General features: G+C 45.8%; 1 protein-coding gene across 4 annotated transcripts in view; it reads right to left on the bottom strand.

Moving 5' to 3' along the window:
• Positions 1-324: 324 nt before the first annotated feature.
• LOC119174671 (monocarboxylate transporter 13) overlaps positions 325-20,447 on the bottom strand; it is a 214,171-nt gene continuing 194,048 nt past the window's right edge. For all 4 annotated transcript variants that reach the window (XM_075895273.1, XM_075895276.1, XM_075895275.1 and 1 more), the window contains exons 3-6: positions 9,805-10,138; positions 6,766-7,042; positions 4,538-4,913; positions 325-2,507 (exon numbers count right to left, since the gene is read on the bottom strand). In XM_075895273.1, coding sequence (XP_075751388.1) covers positions 1,807-2,507; positions 4,538-4,913; positions 6,766-7,042; positions 9,805-10,138 — 1,688 coding nt within the window. In that variant the 3' untranslated portion in view covers positions 325-1,806. The remainder of the gene's footprint in view (positions 2,508-4,537; positions 4,914-6,765; positions 7,043-9,804; positions 10,139-20,447) is intronic.

The following is a 20,447-nucleotide window of genomic DNA, read 5'->3' as shown; positions in this document are numbered from 1 at the left end:
GTGTTTGCAAGTCTCACCTTTCTTCGTGATGGTTTCATTCATTCCTAATGTGCTGATATTGTGCGCACTGTGTTAACTCCAACCAGTACAACCTGTATCTCAATAGGCTATTCTCGTGAAATGTCTCCTACACCAAAGAACTTTTTATTGATCAGTAACGGCGAACACTGATAATGACATAGAAGGTGTGATGATCCCCTTCACACTGACATTATTTTTTTATTAAAAGTAACTGCAATACGCACCCTTTTTCTGGCTTCGAGCTTGAGCACGTCTTTCTTGGAGATTTCAGGCAGGTGCGAGAGGAAAACAGGCGTCGGCATATCTAATGATACACGGTATCCATTTTATTCCAAGTACAATGTTACTTTTGAGCAGAAAACGTCATTTTCGCTCTAATTAGTCTCATCAAAATCCGGCTTGTGCATACACTTGCGTCCCTGATTGAAAAAAAATATCGGTGGGCCTTCGTACATTTACATCACAAATAAACAGCACACACACAAAAAAACATCACATAGAGTTCACTTTCACTCGTGTTGTAAACAGTACAGCACACTTCCGTATCAAGTTTTCGACACAAGCACATGTCGCATGAAAGCGACGTTACGGTATCAACGTTCACATTCTAATGCACGCGCGTGCTTGTCATGCAGCATGGGTGAGTGCTTTTACAAGTGTGAGCATGTATTCTTTTGTGTTTTCTGTCTGCACAACAGGACTGCACTCACATAAATCACATTAATTACGGTAATATGAGCAATACGGCTGAACTTTATACCCCCTTTTTCACGGCGTTATGCGTTTTCAACATATTGCTGTGGTGGTGAAAACGTACATTTGTTCATTTGGCCCTCTGTGTGTTGCTCTAACTTGGCATACTTCGTCTATACGATAACCCACCTATCTCATAATAAAATACGAAAAACCCGGTGCGCGAAATAAAATAGCAGGTATCAAAACGTATATACAATTTTTAAATATTTGTACGTGGCTCACAGTCAAAGATGCGAGTGGCGTTAACCGTAACGTGCGCGTAAAAGCCGTCAAAATGGTGACACAAACGATTGTGCATAAAGTGCATTCACAACGTATACCTGGATGTGAGGAAAGTACACAACAGAGACCACGGGGGTCCGAACTTTTGGACCTCAAGGAATCCTCGGTAGTTATCCAGTCTTGAACGGTGAATGACACGCAATGACACATCAGGTGGGCTTTCAGCAGGTGCGACCATATATAGGCCGGTTGGGTGTTGCAGTCCTACCACTTCGGGAGTAGGATTGCTTAAAATTAGCGTGTAACGACCAAAAATAGAGGTCTTCCATCTTAAAGCGCAACACGCGACACACAGGACACGCAGGCAACGCATACGGTGCTGTGCATTTTCTCCTCTACCTATACGGCCGGTGTCAGAACTCTGCGTGGTGTGGCATTAAGAAAACTGCTTGACATTGCGTGCGCATGGGCACGGGCCAATATTCGGGTTTGCTAGCTGTGTTCATTTCACGTCACATTTAAGCTAGCGCAAGAACCACATATTCATGCTGAAAGGTGAACAAAGCTTCATAAAATAAATCATCAACCGGGCTGTAACGCAACACCACAAAAAAAAAAAACCTTATATGTGTTTTACAGAATTCAACTTACACAGTTGAATAAAAAGCGTTGCCTTTCGTGGCACACAATAAACACCGCGCAAAGTGCACGGGATTAAGCACACCACACAAAATGAACCGCGGTTTGGCTCCACGTGTGAATAAGTCACTAACGCCACGTTAGTGACTCATCACATCAGTGATTACATCAGACGGTGCTGGTCACTTCTTCAATGGGATCCATCGTCGAACGGAACACAAACGCTTCGTGGGTGCACCGCGACGCGTGCGCCTTCTTGGGCGACACCACGGCTTTGTCTCGCGTCGACGTGGGCGCGCAGTCGCACAGCGGGCCGGCCGCCATGTCACCGCACTTCCAGCAACGAGCGCCAACGTCCACCACCATACTCTCGTCAGCGATGCACTCCAAGAGCTCCGGTCGCTGTTCCACGATGTCGGCCAGCTCGTCATCCAGGCAGTCTGCGTCCGGCGGCGCAAACCCGCCGCCCGTACCGCGCGGCTGCTCCAGGTACTCCAGAGACGTGGACCACGACGTGCTCCTCTGGTACGACAACAAGGACCTGCGGCTACAGGCGCAGGGCGTCCTGATGACCACGGCGTTGACATCGGTGCTGTCGGCACGCTCGTAGCTTCCCTTGTTCGGGCTGTCGCCAGTGTGTCGGTGGTGCTGGGGGCACTGGCATTCGCCGCAAGGGATGTCGTGCGAGTGGTTGTGATTGTGACAGTGCTGGGGAGGCAACTTGTGCTGGTGAGGGGCGTGGACGCAGCAGCGGATAGACTCTCTCCAGCCGTCCGGGAGAAAAAAGAGACTGGTAGCCCCCGCAAACGTACACGCTGCCGAGAAGTAGAAGCCCGCCTTGGGATCCTGCCTCGACTTGTTGATGTACCCTGCGAAAATTTAAAAAAAAAAGGAAGGGGTAATGTGGAAAGGCGCAGTATTTGATAGACTGGATTGTCTGCAGACCAGTATTCTCAAACACCACTGAGGACTAATTGTTCGCTGATGAGGTTTTTCGAACTACGAGACTCAAGAAGGGATAGTTTCAACGCACATTTGTGCGGATTTCCTCTCACCAGGAAAGGAAAGCCTCCGCTTGAGTACAAGCAGTATTGGTTTTCTACGATTAGCTTGCAGTCGTCCTCGAATATATGGAGCTTTCTTCTAAGTAAAGTTGCTACGGAGACTAGCTGGTAAGACCTCATAACTTTTCACGCTGCTAGGAACTTGATTAAAGGAGAATTGTAATCTATTTCAATTGTCATTTTCGTAATGTTCCCGGCAGCGCGAACAGCCATGGAGAGTTTCTACCAAGGCACCCAATAAATACATCGTATCTTTGCGGGTTCATACCCGTGAATACAACATGAAAACATGTTTAACCGCAAACAGAGCCAAATATTAAAAATCTCGAATTTCGGGTTCTTGAGTTGAATGTAAATGAAGTAGTATGGTCACTGAACATCCGAAAGTTAACATAAAGGCATCGAACTTCCGTGACAGTTTCTTTGTTACCCGCCACGGTAGTCTTCACTCATAATCAGGTTCTGGTTAAATTCTGGCTATAACTCCAGCACTTCAAGCGTCACCTCATTAAAAGTGCAGTGACTATAGTGCCCGACTGCTGATCCGCAGGTCACGGAATCGAATCTCGGCCGTGGAGGCCGCATTCATGATGAGGTTGGAAATGTTCGAGGTCCGTGCACGCGACTTAGGTCAACGTTAAAGAACCCCAAGTGGTCGAAATTTCGAGAGCCCTACAGTGCGGCGTCTAATGATCGTATAGTTGCTTTGGGAAGTTGAACCTTACTAATTAGAGTTTATTTGTTGCGATGCAACCATCGAAATATTTTGAGCGTTTACATTTTACTGATTTCGGATTCAATCTAATAGAGAGAGTAAAGCAGGGCTTAACCATTCTATAACGACTGGTATGCTACCCTGCACTGGGAAAATGGGATGGGGAAGGTTTAAGGAAAAACAGAGAAAAAGAAAAAAACCGTGGCTGATTTCTTTATATAGGAATCGGTATAACACAAAAGTGATACGTGTCTTTACAAAGGTAGTTGAGCCTTTGTGAAATGTGTCTTCACAGAGTAGTTGAGCCTTCATTGTGCATTGTTCAAGCAACAGCAGCAAATTGCAAAGTCACGTTATACGAACACGGAAAGCAGCTCGAAACTTGCAGCGCACAGCTCGAGCAGAAAGCGTGCACGAAATTAGCATGCACAAGAGGAGCGCAGACTAACAACTGTCACAGCTCGATACTTAAAGTGCGTTGTTCGAACATAAAGAAAGACGCACGAAACCAGAGCACAAGTATACACAGGACATGCGCGAAGAACTGTCACAGTTCTTCCTGTGTCGTGTCGGCGGTGCGCTCTTTACGTAAACGTGGCCGTGTAAGCTTGCGAAGTGACCTTCGTCATTTTCGCAATTACGAGCTTGATAAGCGCGTGCGCAGGAGAGCAAGCTGTGTGGAGGCGGAGCTTTGTAGAGGCGGCGACGTCTAGAGCACGCCCAACGCGAGCTCTGTCGCGCAATCTCGCCACTGATAACAAAAACGAGCTAACGTTTTGAAGCTCTGAGGACTGCCAAACGGTATATGGTGTATATAAATAGCTTACCGTTAGCACTGTAGGCCTCCTGCGCTTTGTGGCGTAGTGGTGAGCGCCGCTGGCTGAGAATCGAGAGGTTGCTGGTTCGATTTAGCGCATTTGTCTTCTAGTGGTTTTTTTTTTGCGTTGCGATTTTTATTATTTATTCTCGACGTCTCTTCCGTTACAGAATTACGTTTGTGGAGCCGTGGTGGTCCACGGTATAAAACAATTTCGTGTTAAGAGACAGGGAGAGCACACACAAGGTCAGATTCCTCACATTCACAGTACGGCAATGGCATTGCTAAACTATAGCAACGCACCTGTAACGGGAACTCCTACGAGCACAGACAGGCACTGCGCCCATTGGACGAAACCCCACGCGCGGCCAAAGTGCCTGGCCCTCAGCCGCTCGAACACGAGCATGCGCAGCGCGTACGCCACTCCGCCGGCGCTGGCTCCGTACACGGCAGCGAACAACGCGTAGCCGGCAAAGCCGTTCAGTGCTCCGAGTGCCAGCATGGCCAGGCTGGCACCAAGTAGAGACAGCTGGCAAAGGCAGCGCCGGCTGAGTACGCACTGTGTCGGATGGCGCACCAGCAGTAGTCCAGCTACGCCAGCGCCACCCGCGGAGGCGAGACCGAGGAGGGCTTGCAACGTCCATGTTCCTTGGACGCCCTCGGCTGAGCTTAGAGGAACCTGGAATGACAGGAAATAGAAAAAAAGAGAAAATTTGACGATGTATAAGGCGAAGGGACAATTGGTTGGATAAGCGTCCTTGTTATAATGTAGCGGTAGCTTGTGTGCCACTAAGCTTCGTTTTCTACTCTAGGATAATGTATTGCCTATTTGAATGAAACATATACCATTATTTAAAACAGGCTAAACGTTTGGTACCGAAGATTCTATGTTTAAAAATAAATCTGGTTGTTATGCTATCTATAATTCTTACTTCTATCCGGTTTCACACTATCGCTTCACCTCACTTTTCAATAGTTTTTGTATCAGATATTATAGCCTGTCCCTGTTACTTGTTAAATCGAGGGATTTACCTATACTGAGAGTGAACACTTAGGCGGCCATCTGCACATTACAACAATACATCTTCCGTCGCTTCCCTAGCTCTCTAGTAGCCAAGTACAGCGTCATCAATGTCTCGCTTTGTAACAGTACGTTCTAAGACGTGAAGAACAATAAGGAAGAGGACTGTAGCCACCCGCCCTTAGACGACCATTCCCTCCGTCATCTGCTGCCTTTTCTCCTAGCTGGCAAAATCAGGCAGCTTGGGCGAGTTGTGACCAGGGCAACCCACTTCCTGGGTTCGACAAAGATACTTCAATTCACATCCCACTGTGGCCGCACGATCACAGTCCACCCAGCGACCGCCTTGTTTTGTTGACATCGCATGTTACCAGGATGACTACGACGTCTGATCGCCGCCACCTGTTTGCCAGTTACTATCCACACAACTGGCTTTTTTGATAATACAAGCACACTAAGAACCGACATTCATGCTATGCGTTGGATCAGACATAACTCCCGCCTATAGGACAAAGTTCTTGAAACATGATGGTCTTGCATCTGAAACGGTCGCATATGAAAGAGCCGCATAAGCTTGAGCCACAAAGAAAAGAATTGTATAAAACAGGCCGTTTATAGAGCCATTTGTAAGCCTCGAAATTTCGAGCTACTTTCCACCCTATAGGCGTTGTTCTAAAGGGACAGTAAAGGCAAATATCAAGCAAGTCGATGTTGATTGCTGAAATAACGGTTCAGAAACCTCGTAGCGCTACGTTTGTCCTAAGGAAGTGCTTATTTTGAAATCAAATCATGTTTCAGTGGTCCGCGCCGTCTTATCACTTTCAATTCCCCCGCCTAAAAGGGACCGTCTCACATCACTTATGCCACGCACAACGTTGCCCGGTTTTATTGCACGGCTGCCGACACATATAGCTGCACAGTGAAAGTATTGGGAGCCACAGCCGCCACAACGGCCATTGAACAATTTCATGTCATGGCCTCCGAGATGGCAGGCGTGCTAAGTTCAACTGGGCCTCACTGATGGCACGACCTGTGCAGTTTAAGCAGGCGAAAATTGAGCTTTCGAACCACTCTCTCCGTTCCCCATAGCAACGTCCGGCGGTTCTTTTTTTCCATAAATCAAACAGAAACGAACAAACAGCATTTTATTACATCTCTCAATGCAGGGAAGGTTTTCTTATTTAGTACAGCTAGTTCAATTACTACTGATTAATTATAGGCGGTAACTATAACGTCATCGGGATCATATTGTGAATGTCCTACTCGTGTCACATGTGTTCTCGTGCATGTACCTTGATTTCTGGGTAATTAGGGCACTCCTGTTGATAACATTAACGTTTTAGACATTGTCATACACTGAGCTTTTACTGTGACATCAATTGTTATTTACGTCTCTTCAAGCTAGTGTCCCTTTAAGCTAAAACTGTACACGCTAAAGTGTTTGCTAAAAGCGTTCGCACAGATTAGAGGTTTCGGCTCTGGTGTGTCTGATAAAACAGTGCGTACGTACGAGACAGAAGAAGGGCGTATAAAGTCCAGCCGCGGCGAGGGTGGCGGTCACCATGACGACCCTGACCGTTCGGGTACGAAGCACGGCGAAGTCGAAGAAGGGCGGCTTCACTACGCTCGGCTGCTTCTCCTTGATCTTGCGCCGCTGGTTCTTCAAATGCACGATGGCGCGCCGGTGCGGATGGTACAGGGACGCCGACCGATAGAAGGTACCCAGCACGAAGTTGAGAGACAACAGGCCAGTCGCTGCCTGAAGACCGTGGCGCCAGCCCAGGGAACTGCACCGAATATGTATCAATGAGTTGAGTGGAATAATGTGGTTTCGAAGTTCCTGAAACTGCATGGTAGGTTACAAGGAAGCAGTGAATGCCACACTAATGGTAAGGTGTACGTAAAGCATGATAAATTAACATTCAATAGTGTTGAAGGTTGGGCTAGTTGGCAAGGCGGCATTACAGCGCTGTGCGCTACTGTGCGATATTGATTACTGAGTACACTGAGTGGGATACTGATTACTGAGTGCTATACTGAGTACAGTGCTACAGTGCGATACCAACGACGACGGAAAGGACACAGACGAGCTCTGACTCACAACTGAAAAGTTTTATTTGAAGAACACGTGAGCGTGAAAGGAATAAAAAACAAAAAAAAACGTATCGGCGTTGCGCAGAAGTGTTGAAATTGAGTAGTAAACGTAACATAGCGTATCACCTAACGGCACATGTGCTGAGAGATCCTTGAGGTACACCAATGCCTCGCTTACGCTTGCATCATCCAATCGTTTAATATAAAAAGCTGCTTATATCACTTCCCTAGTTATGTGGGAACTATGTTAGACACACTTTCTGTATCGGCCGAAAACAGGCGAAGAGCCACACGTGCTGCAGTGTGATGCCAGATGCGAAGCGTGCAGATTCTTGAGCGGATTTCGGTGCTCTCTTAAGAACTCATTAACGGATAGGCCGCTCTGCCCCACGTGTGACTGCCCACGTGTGAGAGGGGTCTCATAAATGATACCGCACTTGCAAGGCGCAAACGTGGAAACATGATTAATTCCACGGGCACTTGTCCTGATTGTGGTGAGTTTAGTGACTTAGCACATATGCTCTGGCAGTGCCCCTCGTTACGGGGCCCAAGTCGGCTCACAGAAGAAGACTGGGTCTCTGCCTTACGAAGTTCAGAGTTGCTACCACAACTACGGGCTGTCCAGAGCCCACGATGTGGCGGTGAGGCTAGGCCTCCCCGTTCTACAAGTGGGAGCGGCCAGCGACGTTACTCTAAAGAAGCAGCGTTTTTCAGGACCCAATAAAGTTCTTTGTCTGTCTGTCTGTTTTTTGTTGGGCACTTTGCTCCATTGTCATTGGAACCATTGGACAAATTCTAGTAAGCTCTCAAGGGGCCGAGAAGACTGATTTTACCCCATACCTGTGACCGACATTCCTCAGACCATGCGACAGTTTATGTAGCAACGGTAGAACGGTTACTGTTTTGTAAATTTCCTGTTCGAACGTATTGTTGTTGTTGTTGTTGTTGTTGTTGTTGTTGTTGTTGTTGTTGTTGTTGTTGTTGTTGTTGTTGTTGTTGTTGTTGTTGTTGTTGTTGTTGTTAATAAGATCCTTGCTTTAGCGAATTTTATAAGCTCTTTCGTGCACCTAGCTAGCACATGTGATCAGCTCTGGGTTCTGTGGCCATGTTACCCATGCATGCCGACATACCATCCGAGCTTACCAAGGTATTATCTCGGCAACAGCACCCAGCGCTTCGAGGCTCGCATCTGTTCATACCCGGCAATTCGGGACTTCGCTTTTAGTTCACCGTTTTTCACACCACGTGGTGTACCGACATCCATGCTGCACATCATAATGTACATCACATCTGCATACTTCTGCTGAGGTTTTACCATGATCAACGTCCACTTCCTCATCGATTTACCGACAGGTGGTTCTTTTATCTCTGTAATGCTGCTTTTCTGCACTATTGATTTGGGAAAGCTCTTCAGGAAACAATTCAACTAGCGTATTCACGCGAAATTGCAAACACAAAAACAAGCCACTAGAGTGCAATTAGTGAATACCATATCGTTGCGCTACAATTAGCGTTTCAGAAATCACCCCATACGTTTTCAATGAATGCACAAAAATGTCTCAAGAGAAAAATCCCGCCGGCCAATTAAAATTAAACACGTTGTACAGCATAAGGACGTTGTCAGCATTAAGTGCCTGAAGTACAATTAGCGAAAACTCAGGCATTGCTCACTAATCACTTTTTGAAGAACGCACCGCTTCCCCTTGGGATCGGCTTTGCCGCTCTAGTCAATGTCCCAAATTGCTGGACATGATGTCGGAGCGTTTGTGTTAAGCTTTCTGACCACTTTACATGGGTTTAGCAGTTGGCCCTCACCAAAATGCGCCTGCTGTGGCTGGCCGGGTCTCGAACCCGCACCCGCAGGCTTAGCAGCGTGACAACTTACGAGCTAGGCTACCACGGCGGGATCATTAGACAACACTCAATACGCCCACATGAATGCGCCTTCTTAAGTTCGGAGCGTAATATTTACACAAAAACAATGAACTTGCACACTAGAGGGGAAGAAACGCAAGGCGTTTGAAGCCAGAAATACGAAGTTGATCCATTCGCTTTGCTATCACAAACGCAAATGACCAGCAGACCTGAGGGAGGCCTCAGCAAAGGTGCGCAAAGCTAGACGAGTAGAGCGCGGTTTACAAAGAGGGAACAAAGCTGAGCAAGGTTGCTCCTTTCCCTAGTCTCACCTATTCCTGCTCTTGACACCATTACATTACTGTGCTTTACATTCAACTTTTCCCTTTCTCTCACTATTTCCTTTCACATTTATCTCGTGCTTTCCCCACTCACCATTTCCCTTTCCCCTGCTACACTGTAGGCTTACGTTTGCTATTCCTCTAGCCCTACACTTGCCCCCACTCCAAACTTGGCTAAGCTGCGAACATCACTGCGCGCGGACCAAGTTCGACTTCAACAGCTCCTCCATAGAGAACTCAAAAAGGGGGGTGTTTCTTGCCCGAGCGCCGAATGAAGGAAAGCCGCCATGACTGCTGCCCCTAGTCCTGCGCCTGCGCAGGCGACCACTTCGGCGCAGTGGCGGCGTCGCTTGAAGTACTGGCCGAGAACCAGGCCCCCGGCGTCCCGCGCCATGCCCAGGCCCAGGCCCAGCACCAGGCCCTGGCTGAACAGGCCTTGGTGCAGCTGCGACGCGAACGATGAGAACAGGCAGCCCAGCGCCGCCACCAGACCTCCGACAATGGCCGTGAGGCGAATGCTCTTGCGCCGGCACCAGGCCACCACCATTGGGGACACGAACAGCGAAGAGGCTAGAGACGCAGAGCCAAGCCACGCTGTGGAGCACAAAAAAAAAGGAGAGAGAGAGAGAGAGAGAGAGAGAGAGAGAGAGAGAGTCAGTGTGAGCCACCAGCGTACCGAGAGCAGGGTTTAACCACTTCGCCCCCCCCACCCTCCACCCCCACCCCCCATTTGTAGACTTTACTAAGTAGCGCAAGTACATAGACAAAATTTCACGCGTTCGAAAGCTTGCGTTCTTTCTCGAGTGCTCGGATGCCATATTCACATGATCTTGGCATGTCTGGCAATGTACTCGTGAATCGTGTGTTGTGGGGCTAGTTGGTACGACGCATCTTTCAACTTGCACTGTGTTCGTCATGTCTGCTTGAACTCTGGCGTTCCGTTCAAAGCACAGTTTAAGGTTGAATACTAGGTGATGTGCCGAGTGATTCCCCCCCCCCCCCCCCCCCCCAAAAAAAAAAGTCAGCGAATACGCTTTATATCACCGTAATATCTCGTTTAGTAGCTCACTGAATGAGTAATATCACAAGTTTCCGATATTCCTCAATTTTCGAAGAAGCAAGCAAATAAAGGTAAGTAAGCAATCAGAGCACACAAACAAACAAACAGTCATAGAGGCTGAGTTCCAGTTGCGCGGAAATTCGAAGATTCCGAGATCCAACGCTCTCGCTGTAGCTTTCCTACATTATTATTTTTACGCCACATTGCTTGCTTATTGAAATAATCAGGTAGCGTTGACTATAGGATAGACGGCAAGCATTCACACATGTCAACGTGCATGCGCATTCGCTCTAAAGTAAAATAGCCTTATCGAATGAAAAAAGAAAAAAACTCATGCATTCTACACGCTTCTTTCTTGCCCTAAACTCGCACTCTCTGAGATGTTCAGAATTATAAAGAGAAAGAACACAAAATAAGTGAGTCAAAAAGCACGCTTATTGTGCGTCTGTATCACAAAGACGCTCTCAAAAGCCCAAAGCATAAAAAAACAATTTAGGAATTTCATTTGTCACATGAAGTTGTTGGTTGGCTTTATTAGTCTTTATCTACCGGATGCATTCTTTCTTTCGCTAACGGCGGTGCAAAAAAAAAAAAAAATCTCTCACATCATTTGGAAGGGCGGAACTAATTCATATTTACGTCAGTAGCATCCCATTCATTGAGCGAAAAAGCGGAACACACAAAAAAAATTAGGTTGACCTTTCTTTTATGTTCGCTTAATTGTGTTGAAAAACGAATAAGCCAGACTGTTAATAAAAAAGAACCCTTCCTTTATTTCTTTACACGCGTAGTTACATTTGGCAAGTAGCAAAAGAGGCCGTTGAACCCTCTTCTTTTCAAGCATAGAAGTTGACGCATGCGGGCTGTCCGAAAGATGCGTGTGGGCGAACAGATTAATCTTGAATACGGCGAAATAAAAGCGTCGAGAAGATCCAAAGGAGCGGCTTTTTTTGTGGATGCCGATACGCGGCAGAGAACGTTGTGAATTGCGAAGCTACAGAAAATACATTTTGCGAGCAACTTGACCTTTTTTAGGGGGCGAAGCTCCTTACGGTCTTAGACAATCCCTCGTCCCTTCGGCGTACCCAGTAGCGTCTCCCATATCATGCAATAGAAGCCGTTGTGTGTATATGTTCTTGGAAATAATATCGCTACACGGCGCTAGTGCTTTTTATATATGGTTGACGATGTCGGACGGACGGACGGACGGACGGACGGACAGAGAGAGAGACAGACAGACAGACAGACAGACAGACAGACAGACAGACAGACAGACAGACAGACAGACAGACAGACAGACAGACAGACAGACGCTTCGCCCCAATCACTATCATTTACTCCGTGGATATGATGTGATTATTTAAAATAATTGTATTGTGCGTTAAGGTTTACTAACATTATAACTTTATATTGAAGGAACTATATTGCTTCAGTAAGCTTGTTATCCCCCGCGTCTGAAAACTTTATGACACTTTCTTTTTTAAAGCTTTTTTTTATTCATGTCAGCGTTAGTAAACTGATATGACCGACGCAATAGTTGTTTGGTGGCGTCCGCTTTCATTCTGGACACCTATAGCTACGGGTACGCTACGATAGTATAAATATTTTAACTTTTAAAGCATGCAGTGTGTAGATGGTTCCAAAAAATTTCGAGCTCTCTCCCAAAAAAACCTGAATTAGAGAACGTGAACTTAGAAGCCAATGTGAGATGTCTAAATAAGAACACCTACTGTCAACGCGATAACTTCTCTAACAATGAAATGCGACGAGTCCTTGTTCCATCCTCACTGTTTGTTAGGGAAACTCTAGGTTGTTCGTGGCTGCTGCAGGCATTTTCTATAGCTCTGCAGCCTTCTATCTTCACAAGAGTGGCGATGTGGGCTTGTTGGTGAAACATTTGAAAGAAATTTATGTAGCGCGAGGCGAAAAAATGAACACAAGAAAGAATAGACTGAGAAGACAGAGCACTACTATCAACATGTTTATTTTCGACCTCCAAGCCGCTTTTAAGCCATAATCGTCAGGCGAGCAAGCAGATAAGCACGTGTAATTAAGATACATGCACGAAAATGTCATCTACCTACAAGAAAAAACGATAAAACCTGTGTGTTCTCACATTCCTGTTAAGCGTGTTTTGTCGTACCTGGACAATAATTCGCTGTGTGTTTTGCAGGGAGATAAGGAAGTTGGCTTCGCAGTTTTTTCGCGTTCATGCTTCTTGGAAAAAGCTAATGATGCTATTTATAGGGTGTTCCATGTAAAAGATGGCGTATCATTGAACAAAGTAAAAGCACAGGCTATCCAATTGTGCAAAAACATGAACGTAGTTGGAACTCTAAAAAGTATTCAAAAAAGTAAGAAGAATGGCCTCGATGTATTTTTTAATGCAAAAACTCACAAAGTAAACACTCCTTTTTGAGTAATAGGCTCGGAAATAGGTACTTGGCAGAAAGAACTCGCTGCTTTTTTGTTAGACAAACTCAATCTTCTAGAAGTCCGAGATCCGTTTTTAGTCAAGTGTTCTGATAGTATTTTAAGGTTCATAGAAGCTCATGAAAATGAAGGGCTAAGAGCCTTCTCAATTGACGTGACAGACCTGTACTATTCCTTCCCCCATGCACAAATGCTAAAATGTGTTGGAAGTAGCATTGATGAATTTGATGCTGTTAAGTTTTCTTTTGAGTCAGGTATATCCGCTGATAATTTTCTTACCTTGTTGGAATTTTATCTTACTTCGACGTTCATTAAATGGAACAATGATATTTTTGCAAAAGCAGGGTATATGTATCGGCTCTTGCATCGCGCCTGTCTTGAGTAATCTGTTTCTGGCAGAACTTGATAGAATTGTGGCATATCGTCTCGCAGATACGACGGCTAAGAAAGTGTTCCGATATGTAGATGATTTTATTATTTTCATTGACAGCTCGCGGGAAAATTTTCAAAGTGAGAGTACTAGTGTGTTGAATGTGTTTCGTGATGGTCTTAAGCCCCTTGAAGTGACAGTAGAATGGCCTAGCGACGGACGGATAAGGTTTTTAGATTTAAGTGTTCAGTGTTCTGACAATCAGCTATGCTGGTGCTGTATGATCCGCGTGCTCAGAAAGCTTTACTCCCATTTCATACCGGTCATTCCAAACTAACCAAGAGAGCCATCGCGACGACTTGCCTCAAAAACGCATTGAACAAGTCATGTGCGCACCTTCTGAAGCAGAGTTTCCATAATGAGATCACACGTTTGCAAAGATCGGGCTATCCGGATCATGTTTTAGTTTCAGTTGCGGAAAAAGAGTTGAAAAGGATTCGTGCGAGGTCAAGCCATTCTAATGTTCATGTCGATTCACCGGCAAAATCAAGACGCACGGCCATAATTCCATATGTTCATCAGCTGTCACATAATCTTAAGAAAGTGGCACTTCGGGACAATATTAGGGTGCTATTTTCAGTACGTGATAAACTTGGGAAATCGTGTGTGCTGACGAATCCGTCACGTGGGGAAAGGGTGTTGTGCACAAAAAGGCATACACACAAATTTGTGGAGTGCATTTCGTTCGTCATTTATCTTATTCTGTTCACATGTGGGAAAAAATATGTCGGCCAAACCAGTAGGTGTGTGAATGAGCGATTGAGAGAACACAATTACAAGGCGGGAGAACTGCCGCCAGAAGGTTTTCTCGCTCATTCACGCGTGTGGCTGCCGGCCTTTGTTCCAGAGTACAATCATTGTTGGTCGGCATAAGGATGAGATGACTCGGTTGATCATAGAAGCCAAACTTATTGATCCTCTTGTAGATGTATGTATTAGCAAGCCTTCAATTGCCTTGTCACCCAAGGAACTGGCGTTCCCGCGTACGCAGTGATACGTGATTTTTCTGTGAGGTTTTTTTTGTCCTATTTATCGTTTCTTCTTGTAGGTAGATGGCATTTTCGTGCATGTATCTGAATTACACGTGCTTATCTGCTTGCTCGCCAGACGATTATGGCTTAAAAGCGGCTTGGAGGTCGAAAATAAACATGTTGTTGATAGTAGCGCTCTGTCTTCTCAGTCTATTCTTTCCTGTGTTCGTTTTTTCGCCTCGCGCTACATAAATTTCTTTCAAATTCTTTCTATCTTCAACACTGTCGAAATTTGGGCTTGTTGGTGCATTGTGACGACTGAAAATAGCGCTAAGAAACGGGGACACAAGAAGAGGACACACGGCACAGGCGCTAACTTCCAACATAATGTTTATTACCACCGCACGCTCGCCTATATCACCAAAAAAATAACATCACATGACATGAATGATGCGCACAAAAAATTAATTTCTTAGAAAATACAATTCTTTATCACTGAGCGTAAGAGAGGGAGTGCTGACGCACTTAGACCCCAGTGAAGCGATAGCCTCAGCCTCAATAATCTCTCTAGTAAGCTTATCAAACACTCTCTTGATAACTGTGCATGCACTGAATATCGGCGCGCAGCCGCAGGATTTACAATGCATGGCCAACCAACTCCCCTGGCCGTTTTTCACATTATTACTATGTTCTCGTAATCGATCATTAAGGCAACGGCCCGTCTGTCCAATATACTCTTTACCACAAGAAAGCGGGATACGATAAACAAGGCATATGATGCAGGGAACATAAACAGTTCGATGCTTCTTACTACAACCTTTGGGTTTTCCGTCACGGTCATGAAGGCCACAAAGGCTGACCAACTTCTTGGGAGCCGAAAAGACAACCCTAACTTCAGAGCGCTTAGCTAATTTCTTTAGGTTGTGCGATATCTTGTGAAAGTATGGTATGACGACTAGGTGCTTCGGTTTCTCGGCATCACGACTCGCTATACATCCTGGGTTGCGAAGCGTACGAGCAAGCCTTCTGCAACTGAAGTTTGGACGTGCATAGGATAACCTGCTTTCAACAAACGGTCTGACTGGTTATGAAAACTATTGGCGATTTCGTGCTCACAAGATTTGCTTAGAGCATGACGAAAACAATGACTGATGATGCCTCTTTTCACAAGTTTAGAGTGAGCTGATTGGTAAGGAAGGACCGGTTTGTTCATACGTGGTTGGTACGCCCAACATATGCGGTTAGGATGAAAGGTGAAGAGGACATCGAGGAATTTTATGGCATTGCTCTCAGGCAGTTCGTGTGTGAGAGTCAAGGGTTTAAAACAGTCAGAAAAATGTGAAATTATTTTTGCCAAACCTGCCTCGTCCGCTACCGTGTCGTTAGTTAATAAAACAAGATAGTCATCGACATACCGGAACACTTTTTTTATCTTCAAATTATCAAGATATATAGGTAAATCGATCTGTGAATTCTACTTAAAAATATGTCGCTTAAAATGGGCGCAATGCAAGACCCGATACATATTCCGTCATTTTGAATAAAAGGCTTGTCATCCCATGAAATGTAGGTCGTCTTGAGGTAAAATGATAAAAGTTCTAAAAACCGACTTACAGGAACACCACACTCGGTTTGAAATCTAACAGAGCCAAACAAATCTATGCACTCTTCAACCGCAGGAAGCAACTGATCATGGGGAATAGAATAATACAAATCAGTCACGTCGACTGAAAAACCATAAACATGCTCATCAACACAAGTTTTCACATAATCTATGACTTGATCAGAACTTTTTACAATGAAAGGATCATCAACGTCAAGCCGGTTCAACTGTTCTTGCAAAAAGGTAGCAATCGATTTTTGCCAAGTATCACATTCTGAAACAATGCATATCACATTCTTCATGCAAGCTGTGAAGCATATTAGGAACAATCTCTTCGCGAAATGCGTCATTATGATCAACGTCATATACAACGCATGCTTTGACCTTCCTAACGCAGTTGTGCGTTGCGGAAAAAAATGGCAGCATATCCACGGAGTGAATGATGGGGAGTGGGGCGAAGCATTCGTCCGTCCATTCGTTCTTGCTTCCGTCCGTTCCTGCGTACGTTTGTGTAACCGTCCATGCGTCCATCCACCCGTCCGTGCGTGCGTCTGTTCGTGCGTCCGTCCCTGCGTTCGTCCATGCATCCGCGCCTGCGTCCGTTCATGCGTCCATCCATGCATCTGTCTGTGTGTCCGTTCGCCCATCTATTCAGCACTCCAAGTGCCACCATCTCGCATCTTTTCATCATATATTCTCCATATAGAAGCACCGCCATTCAGCGGACATTTCAAGGACTGAACGGGAGGTGGCACATGCACACTTTCTTACGGCTTGCGCTTCGGGTTTACTTCCCACCTTTCACCACCTCGAGTTCATGGTATATACTAGTTTACTGTATTCATGGCTATGCGGCCCAACGCTCACTAAACCTTTCTAAAACCAAGGAGGTTACACCCAGCGAGTATAACGTAGCAACCCTTTCTTGTCAGATCGTGCTCAATGTACAGGCCAACAGCTGCTAATGGGAATCGCAGCATGCGCGTTACCTAAAGGCCGAATGCTTCTGTCTCTCATTCCCCCTTAGCAGCCATTAACATGTGCATTGAGCACTATCTTTTATTGTTCAACAACGCACAGAAGAAATCTCTCATCGGAACCACCTTGGAGGTCAAAATCGTAAGGACCGCTATTTCGGGTATGTGCCATTGGTGGTTAAGTACTACGAGGGACGCACAAGCCACGCCATAAGGAGCTTCGCCCCTAAAAGTAAGATGTTGGTAGCTGCGTTATTTATGAGCGCTGTGAATAACTTCTCAGTTTAAGGGCGGGCGACTTCCGTATCGCACACTCCATCACCGAGAAGCGCTGTCTCGTCTTCGTGAATTGTCGACCCCCTTCCGCACAACGCTTTGTTCCTTGGCATACCTAAGACAAACCGCTCCTAAGAGCGACCCACGCTCAACTCATATGCAACTTTAAAGATAGCAAGCAGGTATAAACGAGAAGGGTGACATTTATAGTACGCTTCAACGATTCCATGCAGCGCAGTGAAAGCTGCGAGCCCGTCGGCCAACTAGACGACAAAGCCAGAAACGCTCTCTCCACTGTACGCATTTGATCACGCTTCAGTTATAAGCTCACGAATGGTGAGCCTATACTTAAGCCTGATTTTGTGTTATTCTGCGTACTTTACATTGAGAATCTAATAGACTTTATATATAAGCACGGCTGCTATTGTGGAAGTTTGCTGTGCATCGCACACAAAAAATCATCATCTTCATGAACTGGCACGTGCTCAATCAACGCCCAAGCACTGAGAACGAATGGTTAAAAAGGCGACGGGTAGGTGCCACCACCATGTCGTCTTTGCAAAGCGTTGCAAACACTTGCTTTTCGTGCAAACGTTTCATGGTCATCGCAGCGTAATAAACGCTACGGTCCTTAGAATTGCTTATGTATGCCTTGTCTAGTAAAAGATATACATACAAAATATTGACGTGTTGTTATGGTGCCTCAGATATGCGCAATAATTGCTTTTTAATTGACAATCGCACGAGTATGAACGCTGAACCTTGAGCAATATTGGTGGGCGCTGCGGATGGGGTCGGCCGTTTGGGGTATCGGCCAGTCACTCCAGTGTCTTTTAAAGGGTCTTTAAATCTGGACGAACAGACAAATATACAGACAGACAGACCGAGTTTTTTGCATCGAAGGTCCCCAAGAAAGACTATCGTCGTCAAAAGGGGAGCTGCGACATGCAGGTTATAGCCGTTGTCTGGCACCCCTGTGTTTCCTCCATAATTTTTTTGTTCGACCTGTGCGGCGATTGGTAGGTTCTTTTCCCCCCAATATCTGTATATATATAAGCGCTATGAGATTTCATTGCAGGGCTTTTGTTGTTGAGTAGCGCTCGTGTTGCCTTCTCGCCGTGTCCACGTGTTTGTCACGCTATTTTACAATCGCAGTACCAGCTAACTTGGATTTCAGTACTTCGGCAAAAGTGCGACTGCCGAAAGAGCGAAATAGAGATACATGAAAATATAGAGAGAGATAAAAAAGAGATAGAAAGACAGAACGATTGAAAGACACATACTAAGAAAGATGGAAAAATTTGAGCCAGCACAGCTATGTACACAGTATACTATAGCATAGTATATTATAGTGTTGTATTAGTATCTACATTATAGTATAGTATAGTATAGTATAGTATAGTATAGTATAGTATAGTATAGTATAGTGAGGGTCGAAAATGAGAGAGGTCAAAGGGTAAAAGCCAAGCTAAGTCAGGACAAGCTAAGTGCTCACCAGCTTTGCTGTTACGTAGCCTGGCGTGACTTCATGGAAGCTGTGTCAACCTCTTTTTTATTTGGTCACCGATACCTTTGAAACAGCGAAGCTTTAGATGTCTTTCACGTTAGCGGCCTGTCGTAAGGCTATAATCATCAATGACTGGCATGCTCCATAGAAGCTGGGTGAAATCCGATATTCACCCCTGCTCCAATAAAAGTGGAGAGGCCAATAGTAAGTCTAACAAAGGCCCGTGAAGTGACGACGGCGAGCCAGAGACGTACAACGGGATAATATGTGAGGAAACTGGAAAGGCAACGGGGGGCCTGCGAGAAGACGCCGAAGCTATGAAAAGCCCACGCTAACGACGACATGCCAGTAGATTTACGAGAGGCGCGAACACTCGGTTTCAACGCGGCTTTCTGTATGCGGAGCTTGGACATCCCTGTAGTGCCTGCGACTGTGGTTTAACTCGAATCTCTCTGCACTGAGAATCAACGCAGAAACAGCCTAGCATCACCTAGCTGAAGACTATACAAACGACGTGGCAGCAACCTAGAAACAGCCTGCACAACCTATAGCTAAGGCCTAAAAAAAAAAGCCTAAGCAACTATATTTGTCTTCAGAATCGTCACTGCTTCACTGTTTGGAGCCTTGCGCTGCGTATAAAGTGCACGCTTCACCATTTGTTCCTGGTTATTTTATTTAAAACTAGCTGCACGTGAAAACAAGACGGTGGGTTTTCTGACATGCGTACGAAATAGCGCAAGAAAAAGTCTCACGTATTACGTTTGTCGTTAATTTGTTCGATACACTTTGTTGAAACTCGCTACGAAGATTTTTTCTCCGAGAACTGCTGAGCAATGCAAACGTGACGCCTCTGTGTTCACAGATAATTTAGCGATGGTTACATCGTCCGCGGGTTATTTCCGCGACAAAAATCTGTACTGAGCTCTCTCGTGACCATGATGTGCATTCTTCTCGACGGAATGGCAACTCCATCAATTTAATGCGCGCGACAAGCTCTGAATTGCTTATAACCAGTCCTTGCAAGCCTTTTTGGACATATTGCACTCCAGTACACTTTTAGACAACAGGAGGGGACCCGCTCTCGAAGTTTCGAGGTTTTAAATGTCAGGGTGTGCGCACTGAAAATTGGCATTGGTTTGTGCGTACCCCTTGTCCTCTCTCCTCCTCGCTTTTTCTGTTCTATTCCTGCTCTTCCCCATGTAGGGCAGCAAACCGGGTATAGCCTGGTTAACCTCCTTGTTTTTCCTCCACATTTCCCTCTCTTTCTCTCGAACCACGCTTCTTCGTTCAATTAACAATTTGGAAGTTTCAGAGGAGCCGGTAACAGATTGGTCTTGTTCCAAATTCGTGATTAATAAGTAAGTGGACTCCCCCCTCCCCCGGATTGTAATACGCAGTCGGTTCTCGCCACTTAATGGTACAGCTAAGCCATGCGGCTTTCGCCGCACTGCACCGAATTACTAGCATGAGGGCGAGCCAGTGCCACCTAGGCAGAACCCGCATCATACGACCCTCCGCCACATCTTACCCGGTTACAACGCTCGAGTGAGATCGATGTTTTCAGCTGACGACGCGACGTTGCATTCCTTGGCACAAGAAAATTCTCAGCACTTGGACCGTGTACATGTGAATATATATATATATAT

The sequence above is a fragment of the Rhipicephalus microplus genome, chromosome 5 (genome assembly GCF_043290135.1).
Source record: "Rhipicephalus microplus isolate Deutch F79 chromosome 5, USDA_Rmic, whole genome shotgun sequence".
NCBI lineage: Eukaryota > Metazoa > Arthropoda > Arachnida > Ixodida > Ixodidae > Rhipicephalus > Rhipicephalus microplus.
This window is presented reverse-complemented; position numbering and strand designations above follow the sequence as displayed.